Source organism: Terrapene carolina, unplaced genomic scaffold (genome assembly GCF_002925995.2).
Source record: "Terrapene carolina triunguis isolate 2854851 unplaced genomic scaffold, T_m_triunguis-2.0 Scaffold130, whole genome shotgun sequence".
Classification (NCBI taxonomy): domain Eukaryota; kingdom Metazoa; phylum Chordata; order Testudines; family Emydidae; genus Terrapene; species Terrapene triunguis.
In genome coordinates, this window is record NW_020664481.1 from 26,449,304 (window position 1) to 26,474,658 (window position 25,355).

The following is a 25,355-nucleotide window of genomic DNA, read 5'->3' on the forward strand; positions in this document are numbered from 1 at the left end:
AGCAAACAAGTCAATTTCATTGGGAAAGAGGTTTCTGGACAAAATATACCAGCTTATGTTAAATAAGGGTGACTTTTTAGAATCCCCTGAAGTGAAGGTGGGAGGCAAAAGAGATTTGAAAGTAATACCGTGGAACAGGTGAAAGTCAGCAAACGGTGTCTGCAAAGATGCTTGTTAACCAAAACACCTTTTTCATAAGTCTACAGAAACTAACACAAACGAAGAAAAGAGAGATGATTATTCCACAATAGCCTGCATCAACCAAGCAGACCTGTTCTCAGAACACTCTTTGCAAGTTCCAACATGCTCTAATTATAACAGATGAGTAACAGTGTGGTGAGGACATTTATTTTCTGGTATTTGGGGGCGAACTGATTTCTGAAGCTTTTACAAGTAGTCTATCAAACCACTAGAGTTCCTTGGCATGAGGTTTACTGTCAGTCAAAAAACACTGAAGGCTTTCCAAACACAAGGCATTTTTTTATTTTAAATCGATGGAGTCAACGTACAGAACATTAAGTCTGGATCTTTACTTGTCTTGCTCGCATGGTTCTGCCACTGGAAATACACCAAACCTGCTCTCTTTAAAACAAAAAAGGGGGGGGGGGTGAGTACGGAAGAAGAGTTAGCCAACAGAAAACAAAAGAAGGAACAGCTCCTTAAATTAGTGCCACCAAAAGGCGCAGAATTTGTCCTTCGATTCTCAGCCTGTTTGTAGAAACGTTGTACATTTTGAACAGAAGCAATGAAAACTCAGTTAAATAATCATTTGGCTGCCTCTCTTACGTGTTTCTGTAAACGAACCGTAAAAATAATAGATTGCTTTCATCTGAGGCAATTAAGACAATTAAACAAATCCACCACCCTCAAAGAAACTATCTACAGCCAAGTGATGCTGTTTCCTGGAGTATTTTCTGGGGGTGGCAATATACCTGTAGGCCAAACTAATACACGTTACAGAAATCAGCTAATTGTCTCCAGAATGTTTTACAACACTGTATATAAAGTCAGAATGAGATAAACCCTCTGATAGATCGGGGTCGCTACAAAAATTAGTTCAAAACGCTGGTTGCTGGTAGTTATGGGTTGGAAACTCTTTCCAAATCCCCGAGTCTAGTTTCCTCTTTAAAACAAACAAACAATAGGTGGGTTAGTGATTTAGCCGGTTTTGAGAACCTTGCGAACCCCCCAGTAGAATCTCAGCGGTTCGAACTGAGCACGGTTTTAGAAACTCTGGTCCCAATCCTGCTCCCCTGGAAGCTGGCAAGGACTTCCATGACTTCAGGATTGGGTCGACTGGGCCTGATCCCGCGTTCCTTTAGCATTCAGCACTTGTCCCTGCGATCATGGGGAATGCTGGGTCCGAAAGGATCAGAGCCTATGCCCTGTCCCTTATACAATATAACCCAGGGAGGAGGTTTGAAAGAAAGGTTGCGCCTGTTTTCGCCAGCGAATGCATAGAGCAGCGTCCCGTGAAATAACGTCAGTAACTATTGAATAACGTAACGTAAATAGGGTAAAAGCAGTGAATAACGTAATCAAACTATTGAAACCAAATACATTTCGAGCGAGGGGGGAAATCCCCAGTGGTGGGTTAGTACTAAATGACTCGATGCACATAGATGATGTCTATAAAGCTGAATCGAATTTCTCTCTCTGGTTCAACAGAATGAGTTGGGTAGCGTGGGATGGGGTTACACTTTGCTACTGCGCTAACTTTTTCTTCTCGAATCCTGCCGCCGGGTGATAGTGGCATGGGGATTAATCGTTGGCAGCGCGTTTAAAGTGCATGTCTAGGCGTGGGTTTCGTTCTGTTCTGCTAACCTGAAATAAATCGGTACAATGGTAAATCTTCGCTCTGTCATTTATTGCACGAGGCCGATTCTGCAGTCCTGCCCCGGGTAAGCCTCTGCAGGATTGGGCCCCACGTGCCTGAAGGACGGATCCCTTTAAACGAGAGGGTAGCTGGCGCTCTCCAAAATCAGAAGAGTGAGCAGGGGAAGGAGACATCGCGCAGAGGGTATATGAGACAGTAAAATGCAGCGCTTATTAATAGGCGCTGTCTGGTTTAATGCAAGGATTTTGTTACTGGGCAGCAGCTTTCTTATGAACCCTCAAACAGCTGCAAGAATCATGTACAGCCTCTACCCACGAGTAGAACTCTGAGATTTAGGGAAACCCGGGGCTCTGGTGTTTATTTTTGTTACTTTTGTTTGTTTTTATGGTTAAGCTTTTCTCACCATCTATTTAAAGTAGCAGTCGGTGTAATTGCCCGCTCTCACTTCACCCAGACAAGTATTTATTCATAAATATTTGTAAAGCAGGTTTAAAAACAAAAAAAACGAGGGGAGAGAGGGAGTTTTAAGTGCCTGATCATTAATAGTCAAGAACTTGCTTGGACAAATTATTTTTAAAAATCCTGGCTAGGTACAGGGTAGAGGAATGCAGGGGGACAATAAACCATCTGTCAGTTACAGGTTCATTTCGTGGCTAGAAGTATCATTGAGGGAGAATGATTTATAGTGAATGTGATTTAGAAGATCTCGGCATAGACTTTGTCTTTGTCGGAGCCAAGTAAAAAGAAACAGCTGGCCTGAATTTTTAGCACCCATAATTAATTAAAAGCTTCATTCCTGGGATTTGATGATTCAATAAAGCAAGACCCTTATTCCCCTATGTGATTTCAGTGAATATCTACTCCACTCCAATTCTTTTGGGTCCCAAGATAGGGCAGATTAACGCTCTTTTTCTGTGGGAGAGAGGGCGAAAAATGCCTCAAGATTGCATCTGAGGCACACACAAAAGGTAAATTCAAAACGGCCACTTGTTCTCTGCAAAGGCTCCTTATTCTCCGCTATTGATGTATTTGTGCCCGGTTTTAAAGAAACCAGAGGGGGGGATGAGGCATTAACATATTGCTCATTTGGAAAAACAGCCGGTTCTGTTTTTGGTAACACTTGTTCCACTGCCAGCCACAGATGTCCTTACTAATAATCTAAGCAAGTCATATAAAAAGGGGAAAGGGGAGGGGGGAGGTCTCTTCACACTTTCTGGGTTGAATTCGATTCCGCGCTAGAGACTAGGCTGACTCGAGTATGTTTCTCTAGTGGTTTGTTAATGCAAAGCCGGACGTAAGAAACCTGACTTCTACATCTGCGTAATAACAATAATTAACAGCACAGCGCTCTGTTTGTCAACAGAACCGAGCTGTATGATTAAATAGCCAAGCTGTCCGCAATCAGCTGATTGAGTTGTGGGATTGGGTGTCTGGCTGCCATTTACAGCATCTCGTTTGAGCTACTCTACCTTTTTGACCCCTGTAAACTCCTTTTTTGCAGCCTATCTTCTATCAGGCCGATTCTTATGGGGTTCGTGGGTTGTTGTTGTGGTTTTTTTTAAACATTCATACTGGCCAGATTTGGGGAGAGGCGGGGAATCAGTTTTAAACAATAATTCCTTTGCTTCCGAAATGAAGACTACATTTATTTTCAATCGCCTTTTAAACCTGCTGACCAAGTGCATTTCCTTGCTCTAGAAGAGCTTGGAAGTCGTTCCTAGGCATGACTAGAAACTATTCTGTTTAGATCATCTTACTAGAGGAAGAGAGGGGGTAAAAAAAAAAAACTCTGTAAGCCAATTATATCAAAATATGCCTTCCACAGAAAGCGATATGCTGTTACTGTAATCGCTCTCCGAGTAGTATTTGGTATGCTAGATGGTTAATAGAGACAAGTGGGAAAGCAGCCCTTCCAGGGAAAGCAGTTGGGTGTATGTAAACACGGTACAGTATGCTGCGGATCAGAATTAAGGTTTGGTTGTTGTTTTTTATTTCAAACGTGGGAGGAACCAGCAGACTGCAGGATAATCCGAGTCTGTCAATGACTCTCACTGAAAAGCTGAACTTTATTTTGAGGAGGGAAAAGGAACAGTTCAATCCCAACTGACTCCCGAGTGAGGTAGCCTTGGATCTTTTCCAGCCAGGTCCTCTCAGCAAGAATAGATGCATCCTCCATCCCCGAGTTTTGTTATTGTTAAGTTTCCTAATGGACTTAACAAGTGAGTATTTGCTGTGGGGAAAAAATATGGCGGCTGGGGTCCCATTATTGCTTAGTGTTATTGACCAGGCCTTTCATCAAAAGTACATCTCCGTGCCCAGACCCTTCCTGAAAGAGAACTCCAGGGTTCTCTGGAGGATGAGATCTCACGCTAGGGGGGTCCGCCCATGAAAAGGAAAAGGGACATTGCTTTCGACAGGTGGGGGGAAGCTCGCCAAGCCCGAGCAGGTGAGTAGTTCCTCTGCTTTGGACGCTGTGTTCATTTGCAAATATGCTTTAGGGTGATGAGGGGCAGGCACTCCCCTCCCCCCTTGTAGCAGACAGCTGCCAGATGGGAAAGCCCCCCTCGCTGGAGCCTAGGGCTGTCTGACACACACACACACACACACACAAAGGGAACGCGTTAGGTGAGTTTCAAAATCAAAGCGAACTTTCTGTTCCCCCTGGATCTGACCTTGTACGAGGCAGCTCCCGCACTTCAGTATCCGGGGCAGTCCTAGGGTCCGCGCTGCATTTCTAGGGGAGTTTCTCCCCCTGCGCCCCCCCCCCAAAAGCAGAAAAGGACCCGCAGCGACGCTACTTTACTAACCGCTTTTAACACCTCTCACCTTCCTGGGTTTACCTGCCCATCAGTGCATTCGTTTGTATTTTCTTTAAGGTCTTGGCTAATTCATTTCCTAACGTCCTGCAGCTGAGGACTGGAGAAGTCAGTACACTCGTAGAGGCGCAAGTAGTACCCCAGTCTCTGGGATGGCTTCACCCACTCCCTCCCCGAGTGGGTGCCTGCCCGTGGGCGAGTGCCCTGCCCTTCCACGCGACCTGTGTGCCTGTCCCGGGGCAGCGGGGCCCCTGCCTGCAATGGGGGAGTCGCACGAGCCAGCGGACTGGATCCGGCTCCCGTTGGAGCTGATGGGAGTGTTGCCACGGATCGCGGGGAGAGCAGGATCAGGCTCCGAGAGGCTCTGTCTCCTTCCGCGGACAGCGGAGTCCTTTCTCTCCAGGCCCCGCACGTGCGCACCCGCAGAGACCTTCGGCTCCAGCGTGGTTCTGAGTTCCCGCAGGACCAGCGGGGCGCTCCTTGGGGCCAGGGCAACTTCCGGCAAAGTTGGGCGAACTTAAGTCGCTCCTGCTGGAGATCTTGCCTAGCTTAACCTTCTTGCCCCTGGCCTTGCGGTAAAGTTGCGCCGCAGAGGAAGGAACCGACGCCACTGAGAGCGGGAGGGGTGGGGATGGGGAAATCTGGTTTTAATGGGAATTAATTTGAAACCCCAAGTGCGAATCTTTTTAAGTTTACCAGAGAGTTGGCAGCATCTCCGACTTGCTGTTTGACATGCTTTTACCTGGCCAGCAGCGTGTTACTGAAGAGTGCTCCGTGTTCTAGGCGTGGTTCACACGGAACAGCGCTATAAAATACACCATCCACTCGCCTAATCAGCCTGGGTCCTATAGCGGAGTATAAAACCGCATCCTTCTTCCAGCCAAACGGCTTTTCCCTCACCCTTAGCCTTAGCCGGACCCATGGCTCTGGGAGACCATGGGAACGCGCAAGCACAGAGGCAGTAAAGGGAAGAATTCCTGGTAGATTATTACCATGTTAACACCCTGTTTCTGCAGGCTAGGGGACGCGTTAACCCCCTTGACTTCCTCACACTAGCCACCAACAGCAGCTCTGACACAACTGCCCCTTCCTCCAGCCCTACCCGAGCCCCAGGAAAGGTCCTCTTGAAAACTGCAACGCCCACTCAGAAACTGGCTTAGGGACCATTCTGCTGGCCACATTTCTGGGCCCTCTTAGTTGGGTTGGAATGATGAGATCGGTTTTTCTGCACCCTGCCAGCACTAGGAACTGACTGCGTGAACGAGCGAAAATGCGTGGACTGGTCTCGAATTTTAAAATGTCAGGCTATCGGTATCAGGTTTTATTATTATTTAAAAACCTATTCGCATTTTAAATTTGTTTGTATCCTTGTTGTCAAAGAGACGTGAAAGGATTTGGGTGGACCTCCATGCACGTGTTAGGTTCACCTGAACTTATAAAGGTAGCACAATTAACGATTACAATGATACAGCATCGTAATGTGATTTAGCTTTGAGGAAAATGCCCTCTGCCAACGGCTGCTTTAATAACACAAGTCGCCACCAAACATCTATCGTATGCCCATTTCATTGGGCCAGTCACCACACTTTGCAGGCGAGGCTCAAGAGTTGCATTATTGTGTCTCTATTATACTGATTCTGTGACAACGCTGACATTTCCAAGCAAAATCAGAGAGATGCAGGTTGGAGAAAAGGCCAAGCTTTCCTATCAAAGAAATCATCCAGTTTGAGAAATCTGTCAGGGAACCCCTTCAAAATATTGAGTGAACTGCCTTCTATTGACTGTATTTAAACATACATGTGTATTTTTTAAAATCACCCTGAAACCAGTCTTGAGAGAACCCTTCTTGTCACTCCTAGTTTCTCATCTACTCTGAGTTTAAACCATTTACTTAAATACTCTGCAGCAAAAAATAAAACCTCGTCTTAAATATCTGCAGCAAATAGTTAAACCTAATTTGTGTTTATCATAACAAAAATACAGTCAAACTCGTATGCATACAGTATATATATATATATACATTCAAGTATGTGGCTGTATATACCAGCCTAATGTAAATAATCATGTTACCCTGTTTAGAAATATCACCGTTATAACGTAAGATATTTCAAAAGTCATTGGTGGATTTTTAGATATTAACCACTGAACACTGCGCCAACAGTCTGTGAAGAAGTTGACCCTAAATAAGGTATTTCAATTTAAAGAGATCACATAAAAGTAACATCTGAGTTGCAAAATTGAGAGGTCATCTCAACTTGTCAAAATATATGAATGCTGCTTTTCTTAAAAAAAAATGCTCCTTTACTGCCCTTTAATTAGAAAAATAACATTATGCTGAAATTTTAAGACCAGAACAATTACATCTAAGATTTCATACAGGAGAGGGATAAGAGGGAAACTCAGAATTGTTTTTATTAAATTGACAATCTACAATCATAGTTGAGACTTAACTTGGTAAAAATAGGCGACAAACTGAATAGCTGCAACCTAGAGGAATTGGATTAGTTCCCTTAGGAATTTATACATCAAACGAAAACCCTATTGAGATTGCTAATAGACCTATTCAAAATACGCCTTATTATAAGGAACTTGGTTTTTTAACAAACGAGGTTCCTAAACTTATTCCCAAAGTAGTTTTTCAGAGGTAGAAAGAGCATCTGGGAGAAAGGTGTAGATAGTGACAATTTTAAAAAAATCCATCATAAATGACTAAGTACAAAAGATGAATTTTAGGAATGCTTGTTTAACTGTATAACCTGTTGTCTCTAAAGCACCGTTGTGTGGCATTATCAACTTTCCTATTCCAATGAGAACTTTGGACGTTTTAACGTAGAGTTCAACAAAATATCATCTCCATCTTTAATAAAAGCGCTCGGAGAGATAAGGTTTTATAAAATACTAAGTGATTTTTTTTGAAGGGAAAAAAAAGGCAATATGATTCCACGAACTGATGTCACTGTTTTGCAGTTCGTTTACCAGAACTAGCCAAACTTTCGCCTAATTTAAACAAGGCAGGTGAGTTAAATAAATTTGATTTATTCTCAATCTCCTCCCCAACACCCAAAAAGCAGCTCAGTATAATTTTTCCCCAATGTAAATAAATGATCCGATTGTGGAATTCAATTGTTTTTTTAAAAAATCATTTATAATTTATAAAGTGACAAAATAACATACTATTATCCCATGAATATTTGATTATGTACACTTTCAGCTTGAAACAATTTTGACTTTAAACCAGATTATCGACAAAGATGGTATAGCAAGTGAACATTTACTGTATTTTTAAAACATAATATACAAACTACTATTTAATATCCCGTAAAATGTAAATATGCATGAATAAACCTGTTACAGCTAATAAATAGCTCTGACAAAGTTGAAGCGATTACAAAATAATTATCTGGCTTGTAAAAAAACAAAAACAAAAAATAATTTAAAAAATAAATGGGTGTTTCAGTACTCTTCTGTTTAAATGGTACCAGATATATCCCAGTCAAATTAATGTCACTGATATGTTCGAATACAACTGACACCCAGAAAATCCGATGTGAATAGAGCAAATCTGTTCCTATAGCTTTGTGATGTAACAGTTTTTGAACATTAGAAAATTTGCTCTGGAATAAAACACACTGCTTAGTTAATTGCAAAGGCAGGGAAAGTCAAGATTTGAGAACCTGAAATACCCGTGGGAGGTAATTTGAAGTGCAGGCTTCAATTAATGTAGAATATCTAATTTGACTGTAGATTTCCTTTTTTACTTTGGTTTTAAAGTGATAGAAAAACAGATTTTTTAAAATGGTTAAAATTGCTTCTTTTTTTAAATTTACAAAAGAGAGATGACAAAATTCCTAAACTGGTAACAGAGCATTAAACTTTCCTGGTCCAATTTGTATCTAATAAAGCTGAAATCTATCTTCCTTTGTTTTCGAGTCGTATAGTATAGTGGAAGTGTGTATTTGAAGGCTCCTTGATTACGTTTTGATTCTCTCTCTCTCCCCCCCCCCTTTTTTTTTAGCACCAGTTTCAAAGTGGGTAGGTTTGAAATTCAGGACAAGTGTGACCCCTACCTGTGAATGTGGGGAAACATTCCAATCCGACCCTCAACCTCCGTTTATATATGGTAATCTCCGGACAGACAGATTTACAAATCCTATCAATGCTTGCAATATGCAGCGGCGATGAAGCACTAATTTAATCAAATTAACCAAATATATCAATGCAAAATTCGGGGGAGAGGGAATGAATTGAGGGAGGGGGAATCTTTCCCCAGTGTATATCTTAATGTGTATTCCCCGGCTCTCTTCTTAATAACTCTGCAGCACCTTTGAAATAGTAATAAGGGCTAAATCTGGCATAAAATCGAACTCATTAGCAAAGTTCACCAGCTGATTACTTTGCATAAAATACGACACTGATTGGAAGTAATTAGGTTAAAAGCTGGTACTGTACTTCGATTTGGTGTTTCTATTCTGTATTTTTATATATATCCTTATTTAATCTCTTACTCATAAATACATCTCGTCTTCATTTTATCTCCTATATCATCCTTTCATTCTTTGACTATTTGCCCCCTCAAATTAGCCTAAATTACCACAACAAGTAGGCGCTCTTGTTAAAGATTCCCACATTTAGACATCTCTCACTTTGAAAATCAATTTCAGGTATTTAATGTTCTAAATTAAAACCCACATTTAAACAAACCAGCATTTAAAAAGTTATTTTTGTCACCAGTTATGTATGTATTTTCTCGGTGCAAAAACAAGTGTGTTTGATTCGGTTAAAATCTTCTTTTAATTAAAATATTTGCATTTAACAATGGCGACTGCAGTTTTTTTTTTAATTTAGTTAGTATAACCTATTTCCTTTATTAATTTATTATACTTTAGCTCACACCCAAGGGGGAAAAATCAATAGGCGGCAAAAAAGTTAAAATAAACTTGTGTGTATATATAATATATATATATATATTTTAAAACTATGAAACAATTCGGGAAAAGACACAAATGTATATATTTATATTACGAAAAAAACAACATTAATGCCTGTACAGGTGTCTTGATTTCATAAGTTACTTCAAAGATACTGTATTATCAATTTAAATACAAAAAGCTACATTAAATATACAGAATAAGATTTAATACAAATCTTTCTCCTTTTGTGTGTAATTTTTGTTTTGTTTTCAGTTGATTAAGACATTTCTGAGTTCTTTTATACTCAGCCATTTCCTATGAACTATAAACTTTTGACTAGGAGTGTGTCTTTGATTTGTTTGTTTGTTTTGTTTTGTTTTTCTCTTGGTAGTGGAAAAATAACTGCCAAAGCATTAAATAAATTAAAAAAACCAAAGTCCCAAGGGGAGTTATCGGAGAAGAAGCCAATATTAAATGTTGGACATACCTTTCTTCAGTTCGTAAGGTGAGTCTTTGCAAAGATCTACTTGGGATTGGCTTCTGATCATTTTAGTTTCTTTAGCCAAGGTTTCTGCTCTGTTTAAAATAGTCTGGTTTAATCCATTGAAATGGCTGCTGGGGGCTCCGGCGGCCGGGTTGGTGCCAGCGTGGCTGTGAAGGTGCCCAAAGGTGCTATAGTTCGTGTAGCCCGGATAAAACGGAGACGCGTAGTAAAGGGGCCGGGAGAGGACGGCGCTGTTAGGAAAAGGGCACTGGGAGGAGGGAGACCGCGACGGGGAATGCGAGGTGCTGCTCCCGGCCAAGGGAGGGCCCTGGTTCGGCCCCGCTCCCGGAGACACCTCGCTGCTGCTCTCTCTCGATTTGTCCGCGGAGGTGGCGATCTCGGCCAGGGACCAGAGTTTGGGTTTGGCGAGGGCCGCCTGTTGCGGCGAGTGGATCACCGACGTGCTGTTGCTGGAGGGGGCGATGGGGTGCAGGTCTCCCGGGTGGGGGGCGGCGGCGGCGGCGGCTGCCGAAGGGGGCCGGTACTGGTGCTGGTGCTGGAGCTCCTCGCCGCCCGCCGCCTGCTGCAGGATCCGGCTGGCCGGGCACTGCACCAAGGCCGCAGGGCCGGCCGCTTTGGGGGGGCCCGGCCTCCCCTCCAGCCTCTCCTCCGGAGGCTCTTTACAATCCGAGTCACTCAGGCCGCCCTCGGCCTCCTGGCCCGCCGGGGAGTGGGGCTCCTGCAGCCGCTCGCAGCCCGGGGCTGCCTTCTGCTCTTCTCCTCCTCCTGTGTGCAAAGGGGGAAGAGGAGGGCGACAGAAAGTTTGCGAGGGCTCCTGATCCCGAGCCCAAGTTCCCCCCACAAACACACACACACACACGGAGCAGAGGGCGCAAGGAGGGAGTGAAAGGGGCATCCCCGGGTTTGCCATGTCCCTCTGCGCGCACACAACTCCCCGCAGCTGGCAGGTGACATTCCGCCCTGGCCTCCGAGCTGCGGCTCAGTGGGGCTGGCGGGGGGAAGAGGCCACAAGGCCATGCCCGGCAGAAACACCCGCTGCCCCGCAGCGATCTCCCCTCGCTCCATCGAGGCAGCTGGCCGCAGAGACCGCCACGCCAGAACAATCCCCCCAGGCGCCAGCCCCGCTGGGGTCCTGCCCTGGGATGTGCTCGCCCTCTCCCCAATCCCCCCTACCTGTCTCGGGAGCCTCCGGGTCACCCTTTTCTTCCAGCTTCTGGGGCTCGTCCTCGTCGTTTTTCTCGAGGTCGATATTCTCCTCTTCTTCCTCGTCCTCGCTACGGTTCCTGGGGGTCCAGGTCATTTTATTCTCCTTTTTGAGCCGCCGCCGGGCGTTGGCGAACCAGGTGGAGACCTGGGTGAGGGTCATTTTGGTGATGATGGCCAGCATGATCTTCTCGCCCTTGGTGGGGTAGGGGTTCTTGCGGTGCTCGTTCAGCCAGGCCTTCAGGGTGGCGGTGGCATCCCGGGTGGCATTTTTTCGGTAGGCTGGATCTCCATAGGGGTAGGAGCCCAGGGGCGCCGCGTAGGGATGGTACCCCAGGGAACCTGCCATACCTGGTGTGTGGTCGTAGGGTGAGCCCTGGAGAGGGGGTGGGGGAAAGTGGGCAAAGAGCAGACAGTGAAATCGCTAGTAAGGGAGCAGCGCAACTGTCACAACACAACCAACAGTGACACAAGGGCAACAAAATGGGGAAAGAGCCCAAACAATTACTCGCTCCCCCAATTAAAGTTTGGAGAACAGGAAAATCCCAGAGGCTGTTCCTAGATTGAGGCAGTCACGCCTGGGCTTCCCCCACTGAGCTGTTTCAAACAGAAAGGAAAAATGGCCTAGAACTTTTTTGGTGCATGTGTCTCTGTATGCAACAAACACACAAAGGCTTCGGAGCACATCTGTTCTATCAAATCTGTACACGTTAGCCCAAAGGGCAGAACTGCGAACGGAAGAGACTGTTCTTCATTCATCTCCCCCCCCCCCCCCAGCAAATAGCCAAGTTTCTGACTTGTGAAGAAACGCTAACCTGACAATCCATTTCTGCCCTGACATATTATTGTGCTAAGCAGCAACCAATTGCTTTCCCCACTGTCTAATTGAACATAACCTTTCACACAACCACCGCACCAGGACGGGTTTTTTTCCGCCATGGAGGCACTCGCTTGAAAAGAGAAAGCAGGAAAACTCTGCTAAACTCTGCCGAAACCCACGCTGGGTGAGGGGAGATGGGCGACTGTTATTTTTCTAAAGGGCTGCAGGGTTTTTCGCTGCAGCCAGAGACTTGTTCTTGGCGAGAAAGAAAAAAAAACAAAACCAGACTAACTTGTTTTTCTAAATAAATAAATAAATACCCCAGATGGGCCCCCAAATAAACAAAATTTCTTCTACGCTGAAAATATATTAAACCGGGGGGGAGGAGGGAAGCACATGGCCACACTGTACCATTTTTTTTTTGGTTATTATTAATGCTTCCAAATCGGATTGCGGAGATGGGATTACGGCTTTGCAGTATTTGGGAAGCCTAATGAAGGTTGTGCAGAAGAAACTTACATAGGTTGATCAGCCTGATTCCGAGGCTGGCTCTTGGATTCATTTTATTTTTTTACAATTAAAAAAAAAAATGAGGAGCGGTATCACACAGATCATTTTTTTTTTTAAAAAAGACATTAGTCAAAGGTTTCCTTTGAATTGGCTGTTTGGTGTGTGCTTCCCCTTGCAAAGCCCTTAATTGAAAACACAATCGTTGCATTAATTATTCCTCCACTACTTCTTTGCTAGAACCCGGCACCCCACCCTCCACAGAGACACTTTTGATCTAGCAACAGTGTATACAAATACAAACAAAAAGTTGCATTTCCCCTGGCCTCTGCAGCCGGCAGCGCTCCCAAGTCGAACCCACCCCACCCCTGCTCCAGCGAGGGCTGGCGAGCCGGGCTGCCGGCCGATCATTGTTGCTCTTACCACGTATGAAGTGAAGGCGGCGGCGGCGGCGGCTGCCGGGTCGGTGCCGTACTGGAGGTGGGAGTTGTAACCGGGAGAAGGGGCAGTAAACGCGGTAGATCCGGCATAAGGCGAAAAAGCGGAGCCCGAAGAAGATCGCCCAAGTTCATCGGTCCTGGGTCCCGAAATCACGCTGGTACTGTACGCCGGACACGAGTAGAGCGCCAAGGAAGCGGAGGGCTGGTACAAGTAACCCTGAGGATACGACATGGCCAAACACATACATATACCCGGGCAGCAATAGAGCCGGGAGCTGCCGCTCGCTTGGATTTTTCTAGGTGACTTGTTTGGATGTCAAGCCCTCTTGCCAGGTGGGGCAGCTGGCGGATTAGCAGCAGCGGCCCCGCACCTTGCTTCTGGGTCTCGGCTGCGGCAGCTGAGCCGCCCTTGCTGCTGCTGCTCGCTCGCGAGCAGGGCTGCCTTTTTTTTTTTTTTTTTTGTGCCTTTGGACCGAGAGGCTTTTTTCGAGATCTGCTTTGGGCTTTGCGAAAGGTCCTGCCAAGATGCTAAGTTGGAAATTGAGGATTCTGACGCCTTCTACGCGGCGCGGGGGAAGCTCCTCCTTCCCGGAGTGTTGTCAGTGGAAGAAATGGCAGGATCCTGCGGGGCTTGCCACAACCAAGCCCAACCAGCAGGAGAGCCTCTCTCTCTCGCTCGCTCGCTCGCTCTTCCCCAGCTCTTAGGCTCAAGTGCGCCGGCCCCTGGCTGGCAATCACATCCAAGCCATTTAAGATCAGCTCCAACTTTCTTCATTTGCTAAATACTGTGTGGAGCCATCACATTTTCCTCTTGATTTATGGCCGGGCTGCACTAGAATGCAAGCCAATCCGTTTATGAAAAAATATATATTTAATAAGATTTATTATCCATTCTTCCCCCCCCCACGCTCTGCCCCCATTCCCTTCCTCCCTCCCTCCCCTCCCCCCCCCGACCAGTATATAATTTGATGCGATCCCTTAAAAGGGTGAGGGAAGGTGGGGGTGTGAAATATACTTTCAATTAAAAAAAAAAAAAGAAATCTATTTTCAACAGGAAAATTATATTTAGCGGCTAGGATGGGAGATTTTATATATATATGGCAACACATTATTTCTAGTTTCTCCCACTCCTGGCTGGTGTTTGTGTGTGTGTGTGTAGACACACAATATGTAATATAATCTGATGTATATTTGTCTTCCCCCACAGTTTAAAAACGCTTTCAGACAAGGAGGCTGTTTGCTCATTTCACCTCTGTCAGAGATCGCGCCCCAGAGAAGGTACCTGTTGCAATTTTAAGGGAAATGTGAAATGCTGTCCAGATTTGCAGCCCGAAATGTTGCCCTCGCCTCCCTCCATAGATAATAAGGGATCAGGGGATATTTCCAAATAAGATGTTTCTGGATGGGGGTTGGCGTTTTTTGATGAATCATTAAGCTGTGACTTCTCATTGTAGGAAAATGTAAGCATTTATTTTCTCAGCACCAGTCCCGGGAGGAGGGGAAGAAGGACAGGGGAGGTAAGAGGAGTGGGGGATGAGAGAGGGGTGGCTAGAAAGCCTTCAAAATGAGGGTTTACCAGCGGATCTAGAAGAATGAACCAGGTATTTTCTCTCTCTCTCTGAAACTCATAAAAGGGTAGAAGCGAAAGCAGATTAAAACCATATGAACTGGGAGAAATCCCTGCCGATCAGAGGATGTAATCTCTTTTGATTCCACCAGATATATTTCCCAACAGGAACATATCCCGAATTATTCTCTTCTCTCTCCCCCTCCTCCCCCCCAGCTAAGGCAAGCCGCTTTCCCTGCAATTTGTGGGCTCTGCCCTTCACCCATTCCTCCCAACAACTCCAGCTAAATACACACACAGACACGTACGGGGAGGGAGGGGGGATGTCAAGTGCTGCTCTTACCTGGATCGCTTTCAAAGCGCCTGGTGCCTTTCCAAAATAGGCTGCATTTCAATTATTTACTGGTACATTCTCGTGTTCTAATTACCCTCGGACCTGTTCCGAGGGTGTCGGCTGGAGAATTTTTTGCTTAAAATTAGTCGGCTCCTGGAAGATCCAAAGCGGCTGCGATTGGAGTACGAAATCTCGATTGCCCTTCAATTTAGTAGATGAACAGCAAAAGTTGCTGCCAGCAATAGCCAGATCTCAGTAAACAAACGGCAGACAAAATGCTGAAGTTTAGCAAACGCGTAAAGTTTAATTCACGCCATGTGCTGAGCAGAGAGAAGTCGTGGATAAGGAAAGTGGAGGTTCGCGCGACAGATTTTTACTTCGAAAACCCTGGCTGCTTTAGGGTTGGAAAAAGGAGCAAGGACGGGTGTGTTGGTTTTGCCCATATGTCAACCAAATGTGTTTTCTTTTCTTTCCTTTTGTGTGTGTATGTGTGTGTGCGCGTTAAAGGAAGAGATAGCGAAGGATCCTCTTTATTTATTTGGAAATCTGTTTAGGGTGGGTGGGACAGCGGGACATTTGGCTATGTACCCACTTGTGTTATAGGGGGAGCTGGTAGCGACCCCTATGTTGAGGTTATCTAGAGCTCTCGATGAGAACCCTCTTGTCAATGTCTTAGACCATAGGTATGCTTACATGCGGTGCGCGTTTAGAAGTGATAGTGCGCGCCCCCAAAACAAGCACCCGTTCTTCCAGCAGCAGAGATGTCAGATTGCTTCATTCTGTGCCATACAATGCCTCCCTCCCCCATTTCAAACTAAGTGGGATTGACAGAATGTGTCACCAGCAAAAGGTTTCAAGCCCCAGCAGATCCCGCTGAAGTCGTAGAGGGAACACGTCTTTCCCCCAGTTTGTTTTCTTGTGGTGATTAACTCTCTCTGCCGAAGAGAGGGAGACGGGGTGGAGGGTTTGACAATCTCTTCCTTCCAGCAAGTCTGGCAAAGGATTCAGATCTCCAGGGGTTTTTCTCATTGATTACCTCTCTCTGATCGCTGCTGCTGCTAATGCTCTTTATGAGTTATAAGAAAGTGATTTCTTCACCGAGAAGGAGCCTTTAACACGTGTGGCGTTTTGAAAACTGCTCAAATAAAAACGTGATTAACCAAGAGTATTTTCCAGAGAAGGGAACAATGAAATGAACATATGTGACTGCAACATTTTAGGGTAGGGACTTGCTTTCAGCACAGGGAACATCCGCGTGAACAGGTTATTAGGAGATTAAAAATATTTTTTTGCTATGGTTGCATTATAGTTTCACTGCAGCTCTGAAAATCCTAGTAGTTCTCCTACGCCGTGCCTCCCTCAAACAACACCGGACCATCAACTTTTGTGTGCGTGTGCTCTGACAATGGCACATATACAGAAATTCACACCATTGCCACAAGAAAAAGAAATTCCCCTCCGCTTGCGTTTCATCTCCCGTCCTCGCTCTGTGCATTCCTACCGCTAAATACCTCTCTGTAAAGAGCAATATTTTCTGTTTAAATGAATGCCTTTGAAAAGCTCTGGGTCAAAGGCTGCAAACGCGATCTGGCGTGCAAGTTTCAAGTGATTTGCAGAAGCGCTGAAAATGTAATCACCCCCTTTTTACACCCGACAGTCCTACACGAACAACGACTGGGGAAGCAATTACTGCCGCTGGCACGAACATAGACGAAAGGACAGTGAGAGGGAGAGAAAGGAAAGAGGATAAAGAAGGAGTAAAAAGAAGGCATAAGAAGAGAACGTGAAAATAAAGAAGAAAAAAGAGGAGAGAGAAAAACGAGGACAGAGGAAAAGTAGAAAGGGGAAGAGAAAAGGACAGGAGAAAATCTGACAGGAGAAAGCAGGGTTCTTCTCTGTACCTGCGCTTGGTCCAGCGGCACCACGAGGGAGGACTACATTTCCCAAGCACCCCCGTTCCTAGAAGTCGGGCCCTTCCCCAGTCTCAATTGCTGATTGGTTACTGGCTTCGGTTTCCTCTTTTCCATCGCCCTCTCATTGGTCCGCCAGGCTGTCACTCTGATTGGAAAGCGGAGCGCGGCGTGGTTGCCGGGGAGTCCGGAAGCGGGGCGGGCAGGAGGGGGCATGCAGTCGCTAAGGGCCAATAGGGACCTGCCCGGCCGCCCGTTTCCGCTGCGGGGCCGCGGCGTCGGCGCTGCCAGCCACCCTGGCCGAGAGGTGAGGAGCCGGGGTTCCTCCCCCGGAGCTGGGCGCCTTTTGGGGCGGGGCTCGTTCGGCTGCGCCCGCCGGCTCCCGGGCTGTGGGGTCCAGCTGGGGCGGGGCGGGCGGTGGCCCGGCCCCGGGGCATCCCCGCGGGCAGCGGCCCCTTGGCTGTCACCCCTGCATGGGCTGGGGGCGCCCCCGGGGAGAGGGCATTGCCCCGGCAGGGGAATGGAGGGAGCTGCCTGTGGCTTCCCTGGGGGGGCCCTCCCGGTGTGACCGCCCCAGGAGCCTGGACACCGGTTGTCCCTTCGGGGCAGCAGCCCCAGTGCCTTGCCCTGGGGCGCTGGCCATTGTTAGAGCTAATCCGGGCTCCGGAGGCTCTTTTCCGTCCCCGCGGTGAAGGGTGGGCAAGTGGATCTTGTACTTAGGCTGGTAAAATTGCACGAGAATTTTGCAGAACTGATGTAGTGGGTTTTTCAAATCCCATCTCCAATGGTACTGGGGCAGGAAAGGGATCAGCAGCCATCCCCTTGGGATTGGCAGCCAGTCCTGGGCTAAACATAGCTTCTGAGGGGGGGAAAGCCCCGTTTCCCCTTGTGGTTCTTTTTATTATTAACTAATAACTTAAACCCCCATCTATTAAAGCTTCCAAATTTTTATGCGGACAATCAAAGTACGTCTGTGTTTTGAAGGATTTAAGTCACATCTGTTCTCCTTTTTTGTGCTTGTGCAAAATGTTCTAGTATTTAGGAGCAAATAAACGAGGCACCTATTTGCATTATATTTTTGTAATAATTCATGCAATTATAAAAAATGACTTATTGAAATCCTGGTTAGATTAAATGCATCTCTTGGAATCTCTCAGTCATAATGCTGAGAAGACTGATATGTCTTCTATTCTATATATATGATTAGTATATAATGGGGCTTTAGCTTGTTTTTTATTTCTTCTTTTTTTGTCTTGGTCCTTTTTTTTTAAATTAAGCTGAGCTGTGCATGGTTTCCTTTTTAAACATTCATGTGGGTTTTGCCTGTGGTAACCATGAAGGTTTGTTAAAACCAGGTTCATACACATTCTTACATACTCAATCCACACAGGTGTGCACTTTGATCAGTTTTCAGCTGCACAATGTCACTGGTATTTGTCACTGGGTTAATTTTAGCTATTGCTCTAAAGTGCTCTGTTTTTCCCCCCTCTGGAAAGAGCTTCTGTCATAATCCTCTGACAATACCCCTTGTTCAGTGAGTAAGATATCATCTGGTAAAGTTTTATATCTTTAACAATCAGTTTATATGTCAGTAGAATGAGTAACCGTTCTTCCTTGCCAATTTATTTGTAGAGAGAAGCAGAAGTTTTAGCTGCCTTCTTTCCTGTGTATCTGACTTTTTTGAGGAGGAGGTAAGGTTAATGTCATGTAAAATTATCCTCTTAATTTTTGACATTTTGTTAAAGTAACATTCTCCCCCGCCCCCAAATTGTACTGAGTTTATGCCCAATTTCATGTACTGCAATACCAGGGTTGATTAATGAAATGTAGCAAGAGAGGGCTTATGCCATCATGAACGTGTCTATCAAACAGACATCCTCACTACATTATTCCACTATTATATTCCTGCAGTTTTAAAAGAACTGGAGATAATTCTTCAAGATATTGGAACATTTAGTTTATGGTTCTATTGCTGTGGTTGTCACCTTCACTTATTGTCAAATTTGAGACTCATTTCTTAATGATGTCTCTATTTTCTGCTTTATTTGCACATTGATAGCTCTACTGAATTACTAGTCACTTTCCTATGATAGAAGTATATTCAAATGGGAAAGCCTAAGATTAATCTGCTTTACAGGACTGTTCAGCTCTTTGATTCAAGGGAAATACGAAGTTGATTCTAAGGCTATTCTTGTTGCTTTAACAGTTATATTAACAAACATTGGATTAACTTTTCCCTTAACAGCCGTGATGGTGCATATGCTTCCTCTTTATGCATTTATTGTAATTAGTAGCTTTTGAATTTATGGGTCTGTTATCTTGATGCTTTTTATTTTACGTCAGCAAAGCTGTTTTAATGCAATTTTACTTCTTTAAAATCTTGTAGCTTGTACCTTATACCTTTCTGAGAAACTAGGCTGTCAACAGTACCTTCTGTTGTATTAGCATTTAAATCTTAGTTAATGATGGGTAGGATTTACGGGCTTAGTCTGCACCCTTCATTTTATTTAAATTGAGAATTTAAAACTACCTGTATAGATAATCAAAACTGTTTTTTGTGTGTGTGTGTGTGTGTGTGACATGTAGTCTGAGGGACTGAGGCTGCAAACCTTTATAAACGATTCTTGCTGTCTTTCGTAGTCCCCTTGACTCCAATGGGATTATTGGCATGAGTGAGGGTTTGGAAGATCAGACCTGAAATGACTGCATAGAATTTTATGACACAAATGTAGCAACAGTTGAATCTACATATTAGTTTCTATACCATGGTTTCATTTGGCTAACTTCATTTAAAATGTGCAACCATATGGTGCACTGCATAAAGTAGTAAATAAAACAAAGTTTATGAATGTGTAATGAGGACTTGCTGTGGTTTTTCTAGAGTGGGGGAAAAACATTTTGAAATGAGCAATAAACCGCATACTTCAGAACCATAGCGCTAATAGTTTATAAATACAAATGATGTACTCCGGTGACTTTTTTTAGTATATGAAGGTAAAAAGTGGGAATCTTGGATGATATGTCTTAACTGACTTACTCTAATAGTTACTTTCAGTCTGAACTTTAAAATCCAACACTCCTATTTCTATTACAGTCTTTAAAGATTTAATCATTCTTGAGTGTGTGCTTGTGTGTGAAGAGAGAGTGAGCTAAAACTAGCGCGAGGAAAGGCAACAGATTGGTTCTGTCATATGATTTTGTTGGTTTTTTTGAGTGTACTTAAAAGATTATGATTGATAAAGCTGTCTTGCCAAAGAATGCCGACACAGGTGTTCATCATTATCTTAATTAAGATCCCGAGAAAATGTCATCTTTTGGCATGAATTATGAAAGGAGATGTAATTTAGATTTTTTTTTTTTTTTTTTTTTTGCAGGGGTGGAGGAAGAGGAAAAGTCCAATGTTTATAAAATGTTTTATGATATTCCTATACCAGATTATTTGACTTTAGGTGTTCATTGACTAACTACAGAATAAAATCTTGATGTACAAATTGCTACTGGGAGGCTATAACTATAGAACATCAAAGGGAGAGAAGGCTTTTTTACAAGCATATTTGTTTATCGAATCTAAACTTCAAAATTTAACAAGCAAGAAAATACTAGGAAATTTATTTCTCTGGGTGAGAGAGGATATGGGAGGAAAAATGGCTTAGCATGTTTAAAAATATTTTAAAAAGTATTGGGACTTCCAGATAATATCCCTCCCTTTAATAAAAAAAAAAAAAAAAAAAAAAAAAGGGTTTGCTGTGATTTTAAAATGTTTATTTAAAAAAATAGGCATGATGGGGGGGGGGGCACAGGGTCAGAGAAAAACCTATCATTCTAACTTTCAAAATTCCATGGAAATGTAATTGATTAGTGCAGAAAAGTGGGAAATTATGTTCTGCTACTTTAAATCAATATGTTATTAGCTGAGCGATAACCAAAATAATGCACCAAAAACACTGGCAGAAGTTGCAGCAGAAAAAGTAAAGAGTGCTTACTCACAAGTAGTTTTTCCTCATGTGAGTAGCTCTGTTGACTTCCAAAGGATAACTTACATGAGTAAGAATCTGTACTTAAGGCTGAAACTATCTGTGCTAAATGGTTTGTTATACATAAGGGTTCTGTAGGATGTGTCCCTAACTCCTTCAATATTATTCTTCCTGAATTGACTTGGTCTGAAAATCCACTTGTTAACTCACTCTGTTGCTCATAATCATGGAGATTTAAGAGTCAATTCATAGATACATAAATGGAAGCCCTGACCAGTTTCTGCCTGTCTCATGCCTAACCTTCAGGTATTATGTAGTTCAGAATGTCTTTTTTTTTTTTGTTCACATCAGCAATATTTTATACATCAACTTTTTGTCTCAGAAAAAAAATGGTGATATAAATTTTAGTAACCTTTGATTAACTCCTCCTATAAGCTCTAATTTTACAGTGTACAGGACAAAACCATATATTTATTTTAAATGCTTTGAGCATATTCTTCTTTATTCGGGGGCTAAAATTGCATTTATATAACTAGAAATATCTTGATATTGTGGGTGAACTTGGAACTTTATTTGTTTTCTTGTATATTCACATAGCACCATTTATGTTAATTATCTGCTTAAATTTGTTGGCTTGATTTAGACAAAATTAATATGTCTTGAGAGATTATTTTCCTTTCCATATATGCATTTAACTCCTGCTGAGTTCAGTGCATGTATGGAGAGAACTTCCCCTAATGGTAAGGTTAAACATGAGTGAAAGTTTTTGACTTTCTCAGTAAATAGGTTTCTGCATTTAGACTGAGCCCCTAATCTAATTTCAGTTCAGTTCGCATTTTGAAAGAGGATGTGCAATGCTGTTTGCTAGTGTGTGTACCAAAATTCAAAGGACAGCTTAGCACCTGTGACTCCTATTGACTCTAATGACTTCTAGCTGGAGTCACAGGTACTCAGTATCTTTCAGGATTGAGCCAAATTTTCTCTGCAACTATACCCATACGGCTCAACTGGCATCACTGAGGGCTCATGGGTGTAATTGAGGGCAGAATCTGGTCCTGAGTGTGTGTGTGTGTGTGTGCGTAATAGTCTGATTTAAAGAATTTGATTTTAATAACAATGTAATGTTCAAAAAGTGGTTGTATTTTACTTTCATCGTGATTTTCTTTCAAATTTATCTACCTTATTTTATTGAAATGTAATAGTGAGTACCTGTTTGTGTGGAAGGTCAACTACTGTATATCTCTTGCCTAGAAACTTCAGGGAGACATTATTAGTTTCAAACACGAAGAACTCTTTTTAACAGCTGTTAATTCCTTATTTTTTAACACTGACTTATTTCTAGTTTATAATCTGTAATGTGACTAGTGCAAACATAGCCAATAGACAGTCATCAATTCTTGCAGTTGTTTCCTGCACGCTAACTGTAATGTGTGTGTTCATCTGATATCTTCATTTGTTGCTATAATAATACTTGTCTTACAAAGAAAAGCTAGCTAAGTGAGTCATATCAAGCTGACTATAACAGATCCAGGTATGAATTTCTCTTTTCTGCATAAAAAAATTTCAGCCTATTATTGCCCCCTTTTTCTTCCTTTCTCCCCCCCCCCCCCCCCCCCCCCCCCCAGCAGTTAATTTTCTTCCTGGGTTTCTCTTTCTCATAAGTGCAATATTCAGCTTCTCCCATTGATAAGCATGTAATTTCTACAGTGTTCTTAGGCATTCCTGTCACAGATAGTGAATCCTGAGATTACTTCTGAAGTATTCTCTCTTGGCATCTACAAAACTCATCTCTGTACTTAATGACGTATTCTTTATAGACTAACGCATAGTGTAGTATTTGGGTATTCTGTTTTCAGTTACACTGTGTTAGTTTCCCGAGATCTTCTTTCATATCCTATAACAAAGTAGCAAGATCCAGATTGCCGTGTGCTGGGATATAACAGCTACAGAAATGGCAGCTACTGTAAAGCCAAGAACTAACATTTTAGCTAGCACAATAAATAAAATGAGTTGTGACTCTTGCCGTATTGGAGTTGCACTAAATAATGCTACAGTGCTGTTTATGACTGGTTTCAATGGATAATATGCAGCTATAAAACCTGTGTGAAGTTTTTATTAAGAATACTCTGTCATTCTTTAAAAAAAAAAAAAAAAGGGTGCCTAGCACTTCTTTATAATAATAACTGTGCAGGAATGACTTCATTTATGCCGACTTCCTGTTTGTTACAGGGAAGAACCTTCTTTATCTCTCTGAGATGCTGTTTACTTTAGATAACTTGTGAGTCTCTTTGGAAGGAGACAGCTCAGTCAGTTTGAGATTTTGAAACTTTGTTTTTCTTATCTGCTTTTCAATGGATAGCTCAACAACTAGCTCAATTTAAATTATTTAAAGCAAGAAGTTCAGACACTTTATGGTATAGCTTGTTCCGATAGCTCTTTCATTAAACCTTAACCACCAGTAGACCAGGTATTCAATAATATGGGATTGCAAAACTATCTAGGAGTTTCTGAATTGACTGTTTTGGGAGACATCTGTGAGAGGCTGTCGGGTAGCTAACTGGGGACTGTGCATTCTATTTCTGGTTCCGCCATTGACACATCACGTGACTTTGAACTGGTCCTTTAATCTCTTTACCTCAGTTTTATCCATAAAGAATGTTGTGAAGTTCTTTACAATCTTCAAATCCGAGTTGCTACCATACAGAAATGCATATTATTTGTTAGACCACCTCTTTTTACTGAGCAAATGCTATATTTTTGGCTAATACTGATGCAGGAATCAAGCAAGGTGTAATTCCAAGACTCAAAGTATATGAATACAAGTTTAACACCAAAATAGGTGATGCGATTTAGCCACAACCCCCGTATGCACCACATGTATATTGTGCTGTTTAACAGAGGATGCTCAGTCCTATATATGTACTAATGAAATGTAGTGGTATCTTACACAGTGCATCTTTGGATGTGAAAGCAAACCAAATAAATGGAAAATAGGTGAAGAGACTGAAATATGCATTGTTTGCATACATGTGTTGTATTACCAAGGGAAATAACGTTATTTTAATTGGCAACAAGATTACCCTTTCCCCTCCCACTCCCTCCAAAAAATCTGTTCTCCAGCTCGGTAGAGGGCAGACAGGAGTAAAAGCAGCAAGATCCCCAACAAGAAAGTTGACTCCAGCAGTCCATCCTACCAAGGGTGTTCTGAATATAGGAAGAGGCCCCACACAAAGCCAGAATGCGTGCTTGCCTTGCGGCTGTCTTTAATCCTATTAAATCTTATTAAAAAATAATGGTAAGTGTTTTGTTTTGTGCACATAATATTCACATAAATAAGATTTGTCCATCACACTGGTACTTTTAGCTATTTTTTGCTATTGGTGCTGGGTTACCTCTCACTTTCATATAATACAAAGTAAATTAATATCTTCTGATGCAGAAAGTTTGAGTTGATTGGGGTTTGCATTAATAGTGATGTGTAGAGGAGGTAACTTTTATTTTTGGTAAGTTAACAACTTCATTTTTCTTTTTCAGACAAGCAAAGTGAGACTGATCTGAGGAAGACTGAAGAATGGCGAAACTGTTTTGGAGGGAGCTAGTTAAGCCATATATGTTCCAGAGATGTTTTCTTCTTCACTCCCATACCTGAGAGATTTCATAAGATTCAGTAGGTAGGGTACTGCTAACATGACCATTTTTTTTAGACCTCTTTTACTACTTAACTGTGATAGTAGTGTACTATCAGTAATATTCCCGGAGCAGCTGAGGTTGCATTTAAAATGTGTATTTGTACTAATATCCATGATGTCTGAAAATCAGCATTACAAGTAAACTAAATAGATGAAGAATTTGGGTGGTGAAGGAAAAATTAATCTGTAAATAAAACTGCTGTTTTCTCTTCTAGATCTTCCATCAGTGATATTTCCTCCCTGTGCCAAGGGGGCATACGAAGAAGAAAATGATCACAGGATTCAAAAGATGGAGGTAATTCTTCTTCCCTATCAAATGACTTCATTTTTCCTTTCTCTGTCCCCACGCAATCCCAAGCCTTTGTAATATCTTAAGATCTTGTCCTGCAGAGAACAGTATCTGTGGTGCTGGCCCATGGAAGCCCTATAAACATCCCAGGCTATGCAGCACCATACACTGCTCTCTCTCGAGGGTTTATGTAATGCCAAGCATTATGCAACTTCCTGTGACCTCTCCCTTTCCAAGGATAGAACCTTTGAACCTTTCCAACTGTAGCTTCTGGGAATCTGTACAGGGCAAAATACTGTAAAATGTATTTTAGGGAAGAATCCTGCATTGTCAGAGAGATGCGACTGGGTGACCTAATAATGACAAAAACAACAAGGAGTCCGGTGGCATCAAATAAGACTGTTAGTCTTTAAGGTGCCACCGGACTCCTTGTTGTTTTTGTGGATACCGACTATAACACGGCTACCCCCTGATACCTAATAATGACAGTAATTAGTATTTAGTTTGTTTAGCCAAATGCTATCTTTTTGGTTTTGGTTTGAGAGAAATGTCAA

General features: G+C 43.1%; 1 protein-coding gene and 1 long non-coding RNA gene across 3 annotated transcripts in view; one reads left to right on the top strand and one right to left on the bottom strand.

Annotated features, from left to right (window-relative positions):
* Window positions 1-9,939: 9,939 nt before the first annotated feature.
* IRX5 (iroquois homeobox 5) lies at window positions 9,940-13,361 on the bottom strand. Of its 2 annotated transcripts, none has more exons than XM_024201413.2 (4): window positions 13,022-13,361; window positions 11,242-11,647; window positions 10,661-10,827; window positions 9,940-10,597 (listed from the first exon to the last, which is right to left on the bottom strand). In XM_024201413.2, exons 1-4 carry the CDS (start codon window positions 13,280-13,282, stop codon window positions 10,034-10,036), a joined length of 1,398 nt encoding a protein of 465 aa, XP_024057181.1. In that variant the 5' UTR covers window positions 13,283-13,361; the 3' UTR covers window positions 9,940-10,033. The 2 variants fall into 2 exon arrangements, with proteins under 2 accessions (XP_024057181.1, XP_024057180.1); XM_024201412.2 differs by having other exon boundaries at window positions 10,661-10,830.
* Window positions 13,362-17,060: 3,699 nt separating this feature from the next.
* The window catches only part of LOC112107621, a 14,851-nt gene continuing 6,556 nt past the window's right edge, over window positions 17,061-25,355 (top strand). The window contains exons 1-4 of the long non-coding RNA XR_002908195.1: window positions 17,061-17,156; window positions 18,482-18,540; window positions 24,358-24,494; window positions 24,728-24,807. This is a non-coding gene — a long non-coding RNA (uncharacterized LOC112107621). The remainder of the gene's footprint in view (window positions 17,157-18,481; window positions 18,541-24,357; window positions 24,495-24,727; window positions 24,808-25,355) is intronic.

Coding starts and splice junctions, on each gene's coding strand:
- IRX5 (XM_024201412.2), bottom strand. CDS start 13,282: ATGTGTTTGGCCATGTCGTATCCTCAGGGTTACTTGTACCAGCCCTCC. Junction 10,831..11,241: donor CCCGGAGGCTCCCGAGACAG/GTAGGGGGGATT, acceptor TGCACACAGGAG/GAGGAGAAGAGCAGAAGGCA. Junction 10,598..10,660: donor CGGCCGGCCCTGCGGCCTTG/GTGCAGTGCCCG, acceptor CTCCAGCACCAG/CACCAGTACCGGCCCCCTTC.